Here is a 17,724-nt window from a genome sequence, read left to right on the forward strand (position 1 = left end):
ATGTCCTAAGCACTTCACTGCTCTTAGTAAAGTGGAGCCATAGGTCTGCAGAGGCAGAAGTTGAAACTGTGGAGTGGTTCAGAACGTGTGCATGAGAAAAAAGTAGGGACACAGTCCTGGGGAAACACCACATATAAGAGGTGAGCAAAGAAGGAGGCACCTCCAGGAAGAAGCAACCCAGAGGCAGGGGAACTCTGGGAGAGTGTGGCATCTGGGAATCCAGGGAGGCGGTGCAGGGAGGAGAGCTTAGCGGATGTCTCAGAGGGATCTGAAAAGTGTCTGCTGACCTCAGCCTCAAAGAAATGATGCTGGTAGGAGCTGTTTCCGGAAACCCTGGGGAAGGAGATAGGTCGAAGTTTTGAAAATTTAGAGTTGACAGTGTGGGAAAGAGCTGGCAGAGAGGAGGAGTTCGAACACGCGGTAAAGGGAGAGAATTGTTCCTGTGTGATTCCTGGGCAGGTGGGAGTTGACGGCAACCAGAGTCTTGGTGGTGGGATGTTCTCAGCGGGAACTCTTAGTTGGTTTCTTTCATCTCCCGTGGACCTTCTGATTTTTCTTGTTCTGTCATTTTCCCAGTAAGGCCCTACTGGCTGCCACGTTGCTTGCCTGGTCACGTTGCAGTGGGGCCTGGTTGGCCATGGCTACCGACTCAGCTACCGTCAGCCACAAGGGCAGAGGTTCTATAGGGAGTTCCTGTGCTTAACTTCTTTCCCCAGTTTCAGCCGTGAGTTTTTTATTTACCTGAGTTACTGTGGTTTCACATGATTGCATTTTAATTTATTTCCACTAAGCTAGGTTGCATGAACGTCATCTTTCACAAGTAGTCAGGCTAGTGGCCATTGAAATTGGTTCAGTAATGTCCATAACTGGACATTTAGTAGCAAAACTTAAATTACATACATAGCTTAAGAATTTAGAAGTTTGTGTAAACTTCTCCCCCCCCCCCCCCCCGCCAGGGTCAGGAATTAGGTCTCCAGTTGGGCAGGTAAAGATGGAGTTTTTAGATTACACTGTTCAAATAGAAGTATGCCTTAGTTTTGTGAGATGTGGATTCTAGAATGTCTCACCTTGCTTGAGATTTTTCTGAATTTATATCTGGCTTTAACATGCCTGTAGATAATGGAGTGAAATAGTAGAGAAAATTAAGTATTTTTCTCCATGTTGCTTTTGAAAGGAAATAACATTTGATAGACATAATTTTCTTTTTTTAAAGTACTGACCTGTCTATTTGAAAAGAGTTTCCCATAAGTTTTATTGCAGACACTGGAGCCTAAGAAGTCATTTCTTTTGATAATCTGTTTAAAAAATGTGAACAAACTATATGATGATAGCATGGGGAAAATGTACAAAAATGGTTATCTGTAGGTTTTCTTTTAAAACTAGTCTACTTCATCAAAAGTAGTGAGTTATGCTGCTAGCACAGTGTAGCATTTAGTGGAGATGTCTTGACCAGACATCTGATTCTTGCTCAAACAAAATGGACTGCAGATCTGAGAGGGGCTGGCTGGGGAGAAAAGTGACTCAGGAGGAGAGATGTAGTTGTGCAGGCTCCCGCAAGATGGTGAAATTTGGTACTCGAATTTTCAGTGACACCCTTGAGTATGTGACTGAGAGAGAGGCATTTAGCTCCTTCAAAGATTAGACCTTTTTATGTCTCTTAGCTTTTTGTTATGTGGAGTTCTTTATACTCTTAAAATTTATTGAAGACTCCACAGAGCTTTAGTTTATTTCTGGTATTTTTTTTTTTTTTTTACTGTAGTAGAAGTTAAAACTGAAAATTTTACCATATTAACTCATTTAAAAATACCAAGAAGGAATTCATTAATGCTTACATCAATAGCTTATTTTTTCTGAGAAATAACAATGTAAAAAAGTTGAGAAAAATGGCATTGCTATGCATTTTTGTCAGTTTAGCTAGTATCTGACTTAATCAAAGACGGCTGGATTCTCAAATCTGTTTCTACATCCAGTCTTTCATTTGGAATATTGCATCTTGATTCATGAGAGAACAAGAGTGAAAAAGGCAAATGATGTCTTAGTACTTCTAAGAAAATAATTTTGAGCTTATGGACCTCTGAAAGGGTTTCAGAGATTGCCTGGGGTGGAGTCAGAGAGTAGGGTGTTGGTCCTGGATGAAGCTTTGAGAATTACTGGGCTAAAAACTATGCATTTCTTGAGGGCAGAGACCATCACCTTGGTTTCCTCTTTTCTGTTCCTTAGGGGCTGGTAAACTATTCTTTATGTTGACTCCTTCAGTATGTTTGCTGATTCAAACCACCCCTATAAAATTCCCGGGGAAGGAACCATCCTGTGAATCAGGACTGAACTTCCTTTTCAGAATGCCCTGGCGCTTGACTAGTCATGCTGTAAGAGGATCTGTCCAGGTCCTTTGACTCAGCAGCCACAGAGGTGCCACTGGCCTCTCTTCACTGTCTGATGACGTCGTAGACTGGGTACAAGTCAAACTGAGGAGTGTAGGAGAACAATACACCCTTTCCAGTGCGATGAATTCTAGGAAGTCTTGGAGGTTGCTGGGAGAAGGAAGCGAGAATTGTTTCCTAGAGACAGAATGGCAAAGTCTGCAGAAGTCTTGGGGGGCCTCGCTGGCACACGGGGTCCAGTCTGCTCTCCAGGAGGCATCTGTGCTCTCCAGTTCGCATCTGCACCACGGCGATGGCAGGTGGCCTGGAGAGCAAGTGGGAAGCAGTCTTCAGCTCTCCGAGTAACAGCACTTTCATTTGCCAAATGTGATGTTAATGTTCTCTAAACTTCTAGTAGAAATATGCAAACTTAGACTGAAAATATGCATCCTGTTAGTGTAAAGTTTTCAGACTTGAAAAAATGTAGGTAAACAATATCAAAAGGTATCTTAAAGTGTATGTGGTAAATGTTGCATAAAACAAGCATGTGTACAACTTACAGTGTTTACGATGGGGCAGATTTATCAGCTACATCAGGAAAGATCCTCATGAATATAGTAGCATAAAAGTAGTTGCCTTTGCATTTGACTTGCAAAGAAATGGAAGCCAAAGCATTTGAAAACAGCATGATGTTGTCTGCTTTATCTGAATGAGTAGTGGCATTTTCTAACTGCTTGCCTCTTGGGCACATAAGTCATCATGGTACATTCTTACTAATAGTCTCTGAACTTCTTTCTCTGTCCTTTTCTTCCGGGCCGTATATTGCTGCCTTTAGCGCTTCAGCATGGAAGGGATCTCAAATGTCATTCAGAATGGCCTCCGCCACACCTTTGGAAATTCAGGTGGAGAGAAACAGGTGCTCGGTTATCCTTATTTTCCTCATTCTCTGCTTTTTCATTCTCTGCGTAAGTGAAGGTCCTGAAAACTGGCAGTTTCACTAATGTACTGAGACTATTGCTTAAAAGAGGGAAACAGAAGTTCATTATATTTATAGCCTTGATAATGCATAGAATTTCCCTTTAAAAAAGCATTTTTCAAAGTGCACAAGAGACTAAATGCATTCTTAATACATGTTTTAGAGCTCTGTATTTCACCCTTACCTTTAAACAAGTCAATATTAACATATTGACTTAATGAATTGCATGTACAGAATATAAATTGTAAAAATAACTGAACTAGAATGTGCTACTCTAACTCTTAAGGTCTGAGAAACAAACTCTTTTGGGGGGGAAGAATGCCAGGTGTTGGTCTCTTTTAGACTAGAGTTCTATAGAGTACACCTTACCTATTTTTAAATGAAATTTATGTTTTGAAGGTGAATCATGTGGTCAGCAAACTCAGTTGTCTGCTGAATGAGGCACGAGACATTATTTATACAGAATCATACATGGGTCTAAACATACAGTCAAATGTGTAGCAGTTTACTCTTTATTAACATTTTTTGAATGCTTTAGGGAGTGTCACGGACGGGGGAGGCACATCTACACTGAGTGTCCTTCAATTACTGTTCACAACTTGAAACTTTCACTTCAAAAAGAAAACTCTTCAATTTAGTTCTTATGTGAGGACTGGGAGAGTGTGCAGAGTGTAGCTGGCGGGCACTAACCAGCAGAAGGCATTTGAGCCTAGGTTTTTACTGCAGGTGGTTCTGTGTTACTCAGGAAGGGAAAAAACTGACTTTAAATGATCCTTCACACTGATACTTGCAGCTCGTAAGTGAGCTCCATGAAGGTTGAGTTTTTATTTTATTCTGGTGCCTCTCACCTCTCTCAAGCCCACAGGATAGCAGAATATCTTCCAAACTGACCCAGCACGCGGGAGCGGGGCGGGAAGGCCTGGACGTGTGGCCAGGCAGCGTGCGTGCCAAGACGTGGCTGCCTGATGCTTCTCCGGGTTGCCCGACGGGCGTGCTATCAGCGGGGCCCCAGGAGGGCTCGTTAGTAGCATCTTGGGTATTCTTGACAAAGAAACCTACTCAGTTCTACAAATGGCATCACCGTGGAGAAGCTCACACCAAAAAGAAGGTGGAACTTAAGTTTCCTAAAGATTGAACAGTTCATTGGAACCAGTTATTGTTGAGCTATTCTGGTTTTTTTTTTTTTTTTTTTTTTGAGTGGGATGAAATTACTCCAAGCAGATGAGGAACAGAGCTGAGATCAGGGCAGGGGCTAAGTAATGGGTGGGTCCGGAGAGATGCCAAGTGACATCCAGTCATCTCTAGATAAGCATGTGCAGGCTGCACTGAACTCTACATTTTTTGATGGAGTGGCCAGAATAGGAGAATCTGGACAATAATTTTTAGATTATGCTTTCATGAGACGTAGTTATAGGACATAACTGATGTTTTTGAACATTTACAGTAGCAAACTAGGCAGTATGTCTCAATATCAGACATGAATTTTCATCAATAGGCCATTCTCTCCTTTCACTTTCTCCTTTAATACCTTTAAACATTTATAACTACTTAACACAATAATTTAAAATCATAATAGTAATACACCTCTAAAATCATTTAGGTAAGTGTCTTTGTTAGCTTCAGGAGAAGGCTGGTCTGCATTTTTAAAGTTATCAAGTTTTTCATGTGACTATTTTATTCAACCAGAAGTGATCTGAAACAGAACTATTTGACTGTGGGGAACTGTTTTGTTATGCAGAATGGTTGTTTTTAGTTTAAATTACCATTTTTAAAATGTGTTGAAATATGCAAGGAGGTTAGATAAGACTTCACTTTAAAAATGAACAAATTGGACAGATAACACTCAGACCTACTCCTGTGAAATTTTCAATAACTGAAAGGCGAAAAAATGGATATTTATGTAAACACTCGGCTTGTATGAGATAGTGGTGGGCAAAGCAGTGAGCTCCATTTGAGATAGTAAGATACCTGTGTTCATTATGAAGTGACTCATGTCACCTTGTAAAACAGACCTAGTAACTATATCAGATTTTTGCAGAAAAGGTAATTCAGATTTAAGTGACTTTTTTTTTTTTAACTTGACAGTACTTGACAACGGTCATTCCTTATGAGAAAAAAAACGGACCGCCATCTGTTGAGGACCTTCAAATATTAACGAAAAGTAAGCAAAGACAAAAGTAAACTGTTACTTTATTTACTTTTGCTGATCCTAAATACTAATTTTAGTTGGCTGGGTTTGTTGCTGTTATTGTGTTGTTTTTGTCAATTTAGGATAGTAAAGAATGAAACCATAAATGGTAGTGACAACAAACACAACACTAAATCTGTGTTGATTTTATTTTTTTCTGTTTTTCGAAAGGTAAAAAAAAAGAAAAATTACAAGTTGAAATCTTGGGGGGAAAAATGTAACTTAATTTTCCATCACCTCTTTATTGATAAATGGTTATGTTCTCAAACATAAAGTTCCTTGTGGATCTTGTATCAGTATGACTGTCAGTAACTCAATAGGAGAGACTGAGGAGCAGTATGGCCTGAAACACTGCTTTCTTAGGAACTTAGACCCCCCAGGTAGGTAGTTACAGGTAGAACATAAATTGATAGTAATATTTTAAGAACATTCATTCAGTAAATATTTAATGAAGGCCTACTCTGTGCCAGGCCACATCCTGGGCACTTGGGATACTTCTGTGAACAAAGCAGACAAAAATAACTTCACTTTCAAAGGGCTTGCATTTCAAAATAATTTGCTGGACTTCAGAGACATTCAATATAATATATATTTGTGATAGCCAGAAAGGAGCGCTGGATTCCGATTCCGTCCCTCTTGTTTACAGGGATGTACTTGGAAGTCATTTACCCTCTCGTGGTCACAGTGAAAAGTGAGGATGACAATATTTGTTCTGTTTACCTCATAGTAAATAAATTAATGTATGTGTGATTTGGGGTGAGCCAGTCACTCAGCCTCGTCTTTTTTTTGAAGGGATTGAATTTGCTGATCTTTCTGATTGTAACAGTTTGTGATAAGTATTAATTAAAGAGAGCTGAATGAGAGCATCACATGAGTGGGTGTTGATGCTGATACTGATTTTGGAAATCGAAAGTGTGGAGGTGTGGGTCAGGGGGCACGAGGAAAGAAGTGTGTCCTGTTTGCAAGCTGCCTGCCTGCTCACCTGAGGCTTTTATTTTTTTTCTCTGGGGAACAGTACTTTTTGAAACATTTTATACTTAACGCAATGCCAGCCTGTCTAAAATAAGGAATGAAGAGATTAACTGGGAGGCCAGCCCTCTGCTTTTCGGAAAGAACTCACGAAGCTGAGTGTCCAAGATCACACAGGGGAATGGTCAGCTCCAGGGCTGCATCTCGTACTTCTCAGTCCATCGTTCTTTGTAATAATGCTGGCTTTTGGTATGTGATTTTATGAAGAACTGAAAACGAATCTAGAACACGATTGGAAGCAGAAATACCAAACATAGTATCCCTCTAAGAAGGGGGCATAATATTGCCTAGAAGCCAGGAATTACTCAGGGACCTCAGCTTTTCCGATCAAGGACAAACCTGTCCTTAGCCGAACCAAAGTCATAATGGTTCCCACATCAAAACGTCCTCGGCCGGTTCTTAGATGATGTCTTTGTAGACTGACACAGTTTGGAATTTTGGGGTGCACACGTGTAGGATGTGTAAACGTGGATTTTGGGGTGAGCACACGTGTAGGGTGTGTGAACGTGTGTCCCAGTTAATTTAGTTGTGAGGATGGGATCATTGTGAAGGCATTAGGTGGAAGGATGACCTTTACTTTGGAAGGTTAAGAAAAAGTGGTTATCTCCTGAAAACTTTGGGGAGGATCTGAGCCACCTGTACCTATAGATAGATGTTAGCCAGCAGGGAAGCCCCGGGGAGATGGTCAGCATTCAGATGTGCTTTCCTTGTAAGAGCTATTGGAGGTGTAATGATGATAGGAGTGAGAATTCGTGTACTAGTAGTTGTGTTAATAGGGATGGTAATGCTTCCGTAGCATATATTATGTGCCAGGCAGTGTTTTAAGTCCTTTATATCTGAATTAGTAACTTAATACTCACAACAAACCTTTGTGTGACACATCTAATGATTATTCTCATTTTACAGATGAGGAACGGGGTGCCCTGAGTGGTTAAGTAACGTGCTCAAAGTCCCACTGCCAGGAGGCGGCAGGGCCGGGGTTCACATGCAGGAAGGCTGGTTTGACAGTTACGCTAGGCCGCCTGGTCTACGTCCGGGGGAAGTAGGGAGGCCTTTCCCCAGGGTGCTCTGGAGAGAGCTTGCGCTGCAGCCACTGGGAGAGGGCAGTGTTCCTCGTGAGAGCATCTGAACCTGGGCGGTCTGGGTGTTTTTAAACCGCTGATAACAGGAGCTGTGTCTTCTGTTTTGTCTTTGCTTGGAGATCAAATTGTCAGAGATTCTGTTTGGGGTGAGGCTGCATCGCCCAGGCCCTCCGGAGTCTCGGGAGCAGGCAGCCTGCCAGGCAGCTTGCTTCATGGAAGTCTGTTCTTCATTCTGGTTTTTTCCTGAAGTTTCCAAGAAGGCCGACAGATTGCTCCTTGGAGAGTGTACAGCTAACTCTTCATTTACCCGGAAATGTCTCCAGCTCATGAGGGCTGCGGCCCCGGGTCTTCCTGTTCCCCTGAGCTCAGAGAAGTGCGCGTTGTGGTAACCCGCTTGCCGGTATTTGTGGCGACAAAACTGAGGCTGTGTGTACATAACCCAGTTCCCTCTTTCCTGCCTCCACTGTTTAGCAACTTTAAGCCAGGGAAATGTGCGGAGGTAGCTGGGGTGAGTCTTGGCTGATTAAGGACACATTCACCTGTAACAGATTCTTGAACATCAGCAGTTTGTGGTCTCTTACCCAGAAAATAATCAGTTTGCGTGACTTGGTTACACCACGTAATTAATATTAAAGTTGCAATGATTGAAATGCCCTGAATTTGAAAGTGTTGCCTTTTCTTTCTTCTTTATTTTGCAGTTCTTCGTGCCATGAGAGAGGACAGTGAAAAAGTTCCGAGCTTGTTAACTGATTATATCCTGAAAGGTGAGCTGTAGCATAGTGTGTGTGCAAAAGTTTGGAAGTTCTGATTAGTCGATAAATGTATCGTCTTGCTAATAGATTAAAAAAGTAACTTCCATGTGCACAATTTTTATTCCTCTTATTTTGCAGGGTGAGGATAGATATAACGTGACTTACACTCCCAACATTATAAAGCGTGGTTATATACAATGTTATTTTTATTTGAGGTCCTGGGCTGGAAGTAATCTCCAGAGCTAGATTACAAAGATTGAGGAAGGCAGTGGAAGAAGTAGTATGGAGATACTGCTGTAATTCTGTGAGTCTCAGGTGTGGACACTGGGAGGGCTTGAGAAAGGTGGCCTCTGCCACCCTGGGGACAAGAGAAGGAGAAGGGTGGATGAAGGAGGGGACAGTCAAATCAGTGAACAGTCCCAGAGGGACTATGATCAGGACTAGGGTAAGGGACTGGGAGGGGAGGGAGAAAAGGGAAAAGGACGGACTTTCCATGAAGCCAGGGCAGTGAAAAAATGGGCTGTAAATCTTAGGAGCAAGATCAAGATCGCACAGGCTGGGAGTAGTAGGATGAAGCAGAGCATTTGAGACTTTGATGAGATCACTTCCTTTGCCGAGGAAAGAACAAAATTTGGATGATAAAAGAGGGACTGAATAATATATGCAAAACTTACAGTTTTCAATGAAATTATTTCTTGAAAAGTGGCAGTTTTTAAGGCGACAAATTTTCAAAGCATCCAAAAACACATCGTGTAGAGTTTGATACAGGTTTGAGGGCAGACCTCTGGGAACACGCGTCTTCTTGGGTTCTCTCTTCTCCATCAGGAGTTGCTAGCTGGACGGAAGGCTGGGATTTCTGAGACGTGAGATAATGCAGGTGGGGGTGAGGGGGTGCTTTTCTTCGGTCTTAGATCCATAGAGGGAATGCTAGCGTAGCCAGGAGCACGAAGGGAATAGTCCTAAGGCTCACCTGCAAGAGACCTGACGGGGAGCCAACCACGAGGAGGCTGATGCAGAAAAGGCTAAACTAACAGTACTGTTTTTTTTAATAAGCTGTGTTTTTCTGTTGGAGAGCTTTTTCTCCCTATTGCATTATGAAATTAAAAAACAAAAACAAAAAACAAACAATGAACCAAAGAAACCAAAGTTGACATCTTTGTTTGCTTTTGTGTTGTGCTAGCTTTGGTATGAAAGCTGGATTGTTCTGAGGTTTGTTCTTCCTAGATGTGACTCAGGAATGAGATGCACATAAAGAACATGTCTTCATTTTTGATTATGGTGGGTCCCCAGCGCACTGGCATGAGGGCCAGAGATAGTAGAAGCTTCGAAGCATTCTCTAGCTGTTTTATCACTGGGCTGCGTGGAAGCATTTTATGACCCAGAGAACAGAGTGCTCCAGGGGGAAGGGATTTTTACTTTTCTCCCTGAAAACCTGGGACTATCACTGGCCCTGCACCACGTGCCCCGAGGAGGCAGCGCTCCCCCAGCTCGGCTCCCGCCTTCCAGCCCCCGTCCAGCTAGACCGTCCTTGCTGCTGGCGAGTTGCTTGTGTGCACGTGGCGTGGTTTCGTCTTGCTTTGTGTCTTGAGGGCTGGGTGGAAAAGAAGCTGGGGTCCAGGCTGAAGGGTGGCTCTGGAGCCCGAGGAAACCTAGAGGGGAGTGTAACGCTCTGAGGTGTGGACGTGCATGGGAAGGTGAGGATGGAGGGCAATTTGCATTGCTCTTTTCCACCCATCCTGGAAACCCACAGCCCTTAGCTGTTTCTCTTCCTCGGGGCCAGCAGAACATTGCCTGGGAAGATGGCACTGCTGGAGGGAGAGCTCCGCTCCTCTCTCGATGGGACTCTCTCCTTACTGTTTTCAAGGCCAGTGATGATGGCTCAGCTGCCAAAATGTACCACCTTAATTTTAATGGGAAGGTGAGAAGTGAAGGAAGAAAAGTGGCCTCATTTGGCCAGAGAAAGATGGGATGGATGATGTAGGGTTCCTTAAGCTTCTCTTTCTCACACCTCCTGCTTCATTACCCTATAGAGCCCCTGGCCAGCCTGGCCCTACAGCGGCCACATCAAAGGCCAGGAGTGCGTCTCTGGTTGCTGCTGTGTGGATCCCTTCCTTTGACTTCACCAGGGAAGCTGTTGGCTGTGTTACGAGCCTCGTGGTACAGAGCTGACGACATGGGCTTGTATCTCTAAGCACCATAGCGACCCTAAGAGACATGGCCTTTTGGTATCTCATTTCTGGGCAATTCTAATACATGTGTCTTGAGAGAACTTTTCATTGCTGGATATAGCCTTTTAAACCCTTAACAAAATTGCTACTGTAGATCCTTGCATTAATATTTAGTTCTCATTACTTCATGGGGTTTTTATATACATGTGAAATGTATATAAAATGTATTTGTGTGTATGTGTATATATATATCTTGTGTAAATGCATACAAAATAGACATTTCTATTTACAAGTTCTCTTTTTCTTCCTCTAGTTCTGTGTCCTACATAGGGCAGCATCAAGAACAGCTTTATCTTTCGTGGACTACAAGCTAGACTTCCTGTAGCATTACTCTGAAAGCTGGCTTCCATTACCTTCCTGCTGTGGGACACTCAGGACACCTGAACTTGGGTTTGTGATTCAGTATTACTAGATCATGCCTTCTCCAAGTCTTTATATTAAACCAAGAGAAACATAGCACTATTTTGAATTCTAGAGATGGGTTTTTTTTGTTAAGTACTAACAATTATAAACTCTTCTACAGCTTTGTAGGGTAAGGGGGAGCAATGTTAATCATGCATGTGCAGTTATATTTTTCATTAACTGACAGTATGTGCACTAGAGTTTTTATGGCTTTCTAGATTTAAGCTGCACTCATTCAAGAACCAGATTAAAGCACTGAGAGATTTATACTATAGCTATTCTTCAGTGATGGCAAGAACCAACACTGATTTTTATAAGAGAATTGTCAGTATAAATATTACCTACCAGTATTGTCCAGAGAGACAGAAACTTAAAACTCGGGCTGTTCTTGGAAGAAAGGAAACCAGAAAACACATTGTTTTGGCTCAATACTTAGTAAACATTGACACAGTTGGAGATGACTGATTTCGATTGAGGTTGCTGTGTGGTTCACAAATCTTAACCATTAAGATGCCATTCACTTTTAGAATCTTGTTTGAGAGGTTTAAATATTTCATTTCACTTGTCTGTGAAGTGTCCTTTAAAAGGAGTTTATATCCTTTGAGGTGCTTAAGAAATTGTATGCTGCAGCATCTCCCATTTCCTGTTACTGTGATACATTCTATTCATGCCTGTGTGTTTTCCTGAAGTACTAATTCTAGAAACAGCTACTCATGGATACATCAGTAGTCATGAAACACTTGCCAGTTCCAATCAAGTCAATGCCATCTAATAAATGTTGAGAAAAAAAAAAGGTAATAAATGCTTGAGAGCTTTATTTTTATTTTCGAGTTTTTGGTGTTTTGATGTTTGATTATGGTGCTGGGCTCCTCCCCTTACTGTTCCACGCACTGTCTGTCCATCACTAGGGTGTGGGCTGGTGAAATCTCGAGTAGCCTTGTAATGCTAAGCATGGGCAGGAGAGACTTTTTCCAGATCGTGCTAAGCTGGTGTGGGATGCTGCTGGGGTCCTGTTTTTTCTGGGTCTGAGAGACATTCCCAACAGCCTCGTCTCATTGACGACGTAAGTGTAATTCGAGTCTGTATAGAATGTGCTATCGGGGGCTTTAAAAATTCCACGTAAACCGCTGCAGGCGTACGGAGCCGTCCACGTTCCTCACTCTGCTCAGGAACTGGGACACCGGGGCTGCAAAGGCGCTGGCTGAGTTTGGAGTTCAATCAACGTGGCGTTTCAGCCATTCTCTAGGGATCTGGGGAACTTGACCTGGTTCCTCCTTTTGCTAAGTGTCTTACTCTATAGTGAACTTACTTGCCGCTTGCCCTTGAATTGTTGAAGATGGGTATTTCTACAGTAAAATTAATATTAATAATTTAACCTGCATTTGTAAAAACTGTCTTAAATGAAAGAAACACAACTTGAGGCATATGAAAGTCAGAAAAGATGTTTTTTGAAACTCAACAGTGCTGTTCATAGTTCTTAAAGTTGGTGTATCTGAAGTGGATGAAAAAATATTTTTTCCTACCAACTCAACTCCAAGTCCCCTTTTGATGATGTTCCTGGATTTTGCTTGGTAAACTCTTTCTTCTTCAGCAGGAAAACCCTAGGGGTTTCCCACCACAACCCTTCTCCTACACAAGGAATGAGTTTGCTACAGTGACAGGATGAGCACATTTCTGACTTCTGACCAGCGACAGGTAGGTTTAAGTTTCCCTCACAGCAAGCATACCTGTGCCACACATTTGAGGGTAGGAATGAGGGGCTGGGGGGGGGCACTGTTATTCCTTGGGAAAAGCCTGCCTTCTGAGAGAAGCACTAGGGCTGCTTGTGACGCTGGAGGTTCATGGAACTGACAACGTTGACGACGATAAGTCATTTCTTAGACATGGAATCCTTTTCAAGGTGACATTGGATGATTTAGATTCAAAGTGTTTATTTGCTGCCAAGAACCAAATTGCAGGTAATCCTCTTACAGCCTTGTTTTTTTTTTTTTTTTTTTTGAAGAAAACAAAACATTCTGTAGAACTCCAGTGCACTCCAAGTGCCATAGATCTATTTTATTCTTCAGGAAATTATATTTTTTCTTTTACAAGAGCACAACAGGAACCAAAGTAAAAGAGTAATAGATACAGCACTCAGGATAAATCATATCTTTAAAATAATAATAAAAAATTTACACCTTGTCCTATAATCCTGTTAGTATTTTCATAATATGGCCATGATTGAAAAACAAAAAAGCAAGCATTTACAATTTTTTTATAGACTTTTTATGCCAGGAATGGATTAATTGTCAACCAAAAATTATACTAATCAGGCTGATGTAAATCTATTTTGGTAACATCATATTAACAAATTTTGGAAATAGATAAAAATATTGCCCCTTGATAATAAATCTTTTTTTCTTTGATGCAAACAGCTAGAACACCTTTTTCTTTTCCTTTTTTTGATATTCTAAGACAAAAAAATGGTTAATCTTCAGATTAATAAATTAGGTCATTATAATAATAAATTAATTTTTTTTTAAAGTTCAGCAACCTCTGTCCAAGTATTTACAACAATACTTGAAAGTTCCTTTACAAAACAGAACACATTTTCTTTTCACATTAAGCATACTGGGGTATCTGTGTCTTTCACAAGCATTTTTAAAAGAAAAATCAATGCAACAAATGGGTAATTAGTATAAAAGTGCTAAGAGCTGTTTGAAAAGTTAACACTATAGTATACAGTCAGTTATATCTGAGGCAAACTACAAACTTCCAGCTTATTATGGACAATATTCCAGTAGTTGTTTCAAACAGTTGTTTGAAAAAAAAAAAATCCAGGAGCTGATTAGGGATGCAGAAATACTGCCATCAATGTCTCTGGCCAGTGAGCGAATTGAAAACCAACTGAAAGCAAATCCAAATGAAGATTTTAATAAAGGAATACCTTCTCCATAGCAGATGCGATGCTGACTGCTCAAGGCGTATGCCTACACCCACACACACACTCACACATCTCTCATCCTAACTAAACTGCAGGTAGAATGAGATTTTGTTATTCAAAAATTTGTAAGTGATCAAAAGCATTGATATGGAATGCTTGTCTGTTCTGGTTAAAATCTCATAAAAATACATTCAACAGGAAAACATAAATTGTATGTGTATAAATATATATGTATATATATATTATATACACATGCACACAAATACTTTTGTTTTTCTGAAGCATAAGATAGTTACATAAATATTCCTATAATTGCTAAAGTTTAAAGAGGCATAATTTTTTTTGAGCTTCAACAAAGGTGCTTGAATAATATACAATTAAAATGAAGTAGTTTCTATTTTGTAGGATCAGTATATAATAAGGAAAAAAAAATCCCCAGTCTTTTTTTTAAAGTTTCTTCTTAAGCTAGAGCTTCAATGAAAACTATGAACAACCAACGAGAGAACAGAACGAAGCAACAGCAAACAAGGAAGCATAGCCCCTGGGAATGCCTGGTGCCCTTCACCCCCTCCTCCTTCCTGCCACGCTGCTGTGAGGAAAGCTCCAGTGCTCACATCAAGAAATGACTCGGGTCTTGGGTTCACTGGCTGACTCTGCTAGGAACTGGCTGGCTGGCTTGGAAGAAAAAGAAAGCAGCAAAAAGTGTAACTGTGTATATATCCTTAATCACCCGCTTTAGAGAAACGCCGCTACCCCACTTCTCTTGCTTCCTCACCGCCTACCGCAGCTGCGACTGTCTGGAAAAGAAACGCGTGGCTCTAGGCCTGGGGTGGCTGTCAGAGGCTCGGATGCGCGCGTCTGCTCGGCTAAGGTAATGGCAGCTGGATCTCAAGGCCTCTTTTTGTTTGTTTTCCTGCTCGTTCAGGCCCGAGCATTGCAGTGACCAGTGCAGTCTCTGAGCAACAGGGAAAGAAAAATCCTCCGGGCCACGGGACTACTTTTATTTGACCGGATTTCTCCCCGAGCCAAGCTGACCAATTTGTCTTCCTAACACCGCCCTCCCACCCATTTCCCCCCAAACTCACTGAGCCCGCCCCCAAATATCTCTACAGCTATATTACAAGCAAATACATCTTAGCAACTTTTTAAACCTTTGGTTCTAAGAAAACACTTGGTCAGTTCTCTTGAGGAAGGGTGGAAATGCTTGTTCTGCACACTGCTGGCGACAGCCCATCCCAGGGAGTTCTCAGCGCTGTACAGCTAGTCACAATCCAATACCATCCACTAAGCAAGTGCACAAATTCTAGTTTACCGTTAAGAGCAGATTTAGTCGTTTTCTGTCTTTCAAAACCTCATCCAGGTTGCCTGTCTTCACACTGTTTGGTAGAAATTGTCTGCCTGTAGGTGGTTCTGTTTCTGCATGCTGTAGAAGCCACTGAATCTCGCGTCTGGCTCCGCCATTCTCAGCATCCTCTGGGAACTGTCCACCTGGACTCGGGTTCCTTTCTTGCAGTCCACAGATACCAGCTGATTATTTAAGGAAGAAGGCTGTTCACGGGAGGAAGAAGAAAACCACAAAGAATTAGCTGCTTTACGTACCTTCAATCAACAGATATTTAGTACCTCCAAGTGAGACAACAGCTTCACAGCACGTGGCCGGGGTAGGCTATGGTAGACTACGTGGGGCTTACATCCTGTTCTCGCAATCAACTGTACTTCTCGTGAGAGATACTGACAAACTGTGTTTAAAGGTTAAATGTCAATACATTAGGTCAAACCAGGAAGGGATGAAGGACCTGAGAAAATATGGAAGTGACAATTATTTTCAAGTCCTTGAAGTGTATATAGACCAGTGTGCATAAGAGGGTTGAAGGATGAGAGGAAAAAGTACCAGATGGGCAGATTTTAAGATAAACCGACAAGTCTGAATCACTCAGGCTATAAAGCCAGCATCCCAGGGTGGCCAGCCCGTCTCCCACACACTAGGAGTGGCTTTCCTTCCAGTTCTGCATGGTGGGGACTGTGTCCTGACCTCATCTGTGCCCAGCCCAGAGGCAAGATCACCATCTGACAGGAATTTTATGTGAAGTTATCTGAATGATAAATTGGCTGTTTTAAATTCTTAAGGTTATATGATTTTTTTTTCTGTAGTAAAAACCAAACTGCAAAAGGTAGAATTAGTGTTGGAAAGAATTGATTTAATTTCTCTCATGAAAATGAATTCTTTTAAAATAGGCAGATTAAGGCCCTCTGAATGTATCGACAACAAATATGTATTCTTTCCCTCTCAGTATGAACCTGCCTCTCTCCACCTTGTCTGGAATCACCGTACACAATCTCTTCATCTCGGGCTGCCTTTCCCCTTTCTGCTTGCCTCTATCACGTCTTCCTGTTCTTTGGACTTTTGTACAATCCTCATGGCTGCTAGCCCTCCTCTTGCCCTCTCCTGATGTCTCCCTACCCTTGTGATTTTTTCCCTCTCTCTCAATTCTAGGGTGACAACTGAGTGAGAAATACCAAGTTTTAATTTTTAATATAAACAGTGACTTAGAAATTACTCCAAGAGCATTTCCTTATTAGAAAACTTTAAGTCTAGGAAACTGGATCTGTGAAAGGTCAGGATTCATTAATCAGTGGATGATGAAAAATTCATCCAGTGATTGATCCAGCCCTGGGCACCTACTGTGCATCTGATCAGCACCGCCAGATGTGCGTTTGAGGCTATGAAGAGCGACTGGCTGAAAGGGCAGACATCAAGCAATGGAAGGAGATCTAATAAGCACGCAAGCTCTCCTGGTTTGATCGTTCAAGAGGCTGAACCTGTGTCAGGACAATACCTTAGTTGGTGTTCGATACCAGCAAAGCAGTGGTATCCACTGTTTCTTCTGATTGATGAGCAGGAATGCTATTATAATGGAGAGGCCTATTACGAGGGGAACCACAACCGAGACAATGGAGTCCAGCGAGGAGTCTTCTCCTGAGTGCTGCCTGTTGTTCTCCCTGTAATCCACCTGCAGGTGACCCACGTCTAGGAGAAAAAAAATTACAAGCATTTACTACCTACACCAGGATTATTTTACTTACATCGCAAATAGAGATCAGCAAATGGTTTTATTTCTTCCCAGTACTTTAAGCTCAAGCATGATTAAAGTCTAATGTGGATCCAAAGAGCTGCTTATGAGGGCAGAGCTCTTAGGGATGGATGTGAAAAAGGAAATATTAGGTTGAGAAGGTTAATAACCGGGCAGGATGATGCTGATTCGAGCTAGTGAAGAAAATCCTTATGTAGACTTTAAAAAGTGACTAAAATTAGGCTACTAAAAACACCTGGATTAATGTTAACCTATATGGTCTTTGAAGCAGAAACATGAGCTTAGCTCCCTGCTTACTAGCAAACAGGAGACTAGGACAAAGGACACACTTCTCCTCCCCAGTGGGACTGAGAAAACTAGGCAGCAGTGCACTAAGAAAAACCAAGCCAGGGGCGAGGCTGGTCTTCTGGCTGATATCCTGGTTTACTGAGCTCTAAGCAGAAACGCCTTCCTTTCCTTTCCATCCACTTGTTGAAAACTCACCCCTATTAGATCGTTTTCTTGCCTTAGTTAATACACGTACCAGGGACATTGTTTTTTATCTTATGAATGAGGCCTTTTTGATCCTCTAAATCATCATTCCTGCAATGAACACTGCAGACAGAGATACAGTTAAATATATGCCAATCAGAAGCATTCTGGAAATTTCCTTATTTTTCTTTTCTTTCAAATAAACCACTGTAGTCAGGTTG

At 41.8% G+C, this 17,724-nt stretch overlaps 2 protein-coding genes across 5 annotated transcripts in view; one reads left to right on the forward strand and one right to left on the reverse strand.

The window, feature by feature from the left end:
• FEZ2 (fasciculation and elongation protein zeta 2) overlaps window positions 1–17,724 on the forward strand; it is a 51,776-nt gene that overhangs the window by 27,385 nt on the left and 6,667 nt on the right. Inside the window, exons 6-10 of one of the 3 annotated variants that reach the window (XR_012059124.1) lie at window positions 3,196–3,276; window positions 5,422–5,497; window positions 8,334–8,399; window positions 10,869–11,811; window positions 12,609–12,712. Coding sequence is in view for 2 of the 3 variants with exons in the window: in XM_072937933.1 (XP_072794034.1) it covers window positions 3,196–3,276; window positions 5,422–5,497; window positions 8,334–8,399; window positions 10,869–10,885 (240 nt within the window). In the remaining variant the exon portion in view is untranslated. Of the gene's footprint in view, window positions 1–3,195; window positions 3,277–5,421; window positions 5,498–8,333; window positions 8,400–10,868; window positions 11,841–12,608; window positions 12,713–17,724 lie in introns of those variants that run through there. The other 2 variants (XM_072937933.1, XM_006215533.4) reach the window with 2 other exon arrangements.
• CRIM1 (cysteine rich transmembrane BMP regulator 1) overlaps window positions 13,047–17,724 on the reverse strand; it is a 187,292-nt gene continuing 182,614 nt past the window's right edge. For both annotated transcript variants that reach the window (XM_072937932.1, XM_072937931.1), the window contains 2 exons: window positions 16,778–16,968; window positions 13,047–15,488 (listed from right to left, as the gene is read on the reverse strand). In XM_072937932.1, coding sequence (XP_072794033.1) covers window positions 15,312–15,488; window positions 16,778–16,968 — 368 coding nt within the window. In that variant the 3' untranslated portion in view covers window positions 13,047–15,311. The remainder of the gene's footprint in view (window positions 15,489–16,777; window positions 16,969–17,724) is intronic.

The sequence above is a fragment of the Vicugna pacos genome, chromosome 15 (genome assembly GCF_048564905.1).
Source record: "Vicugna pacos chromosome 15, VicPac4, whole genome shotgun sequence".
NCBI classification, from domain to species: domain Eukaryota; kingdom Metazoa; phylum Chordata; class Mammalia; order Artiodactyla; family Camelidae; genus Vicugna; species Vicugna pacos.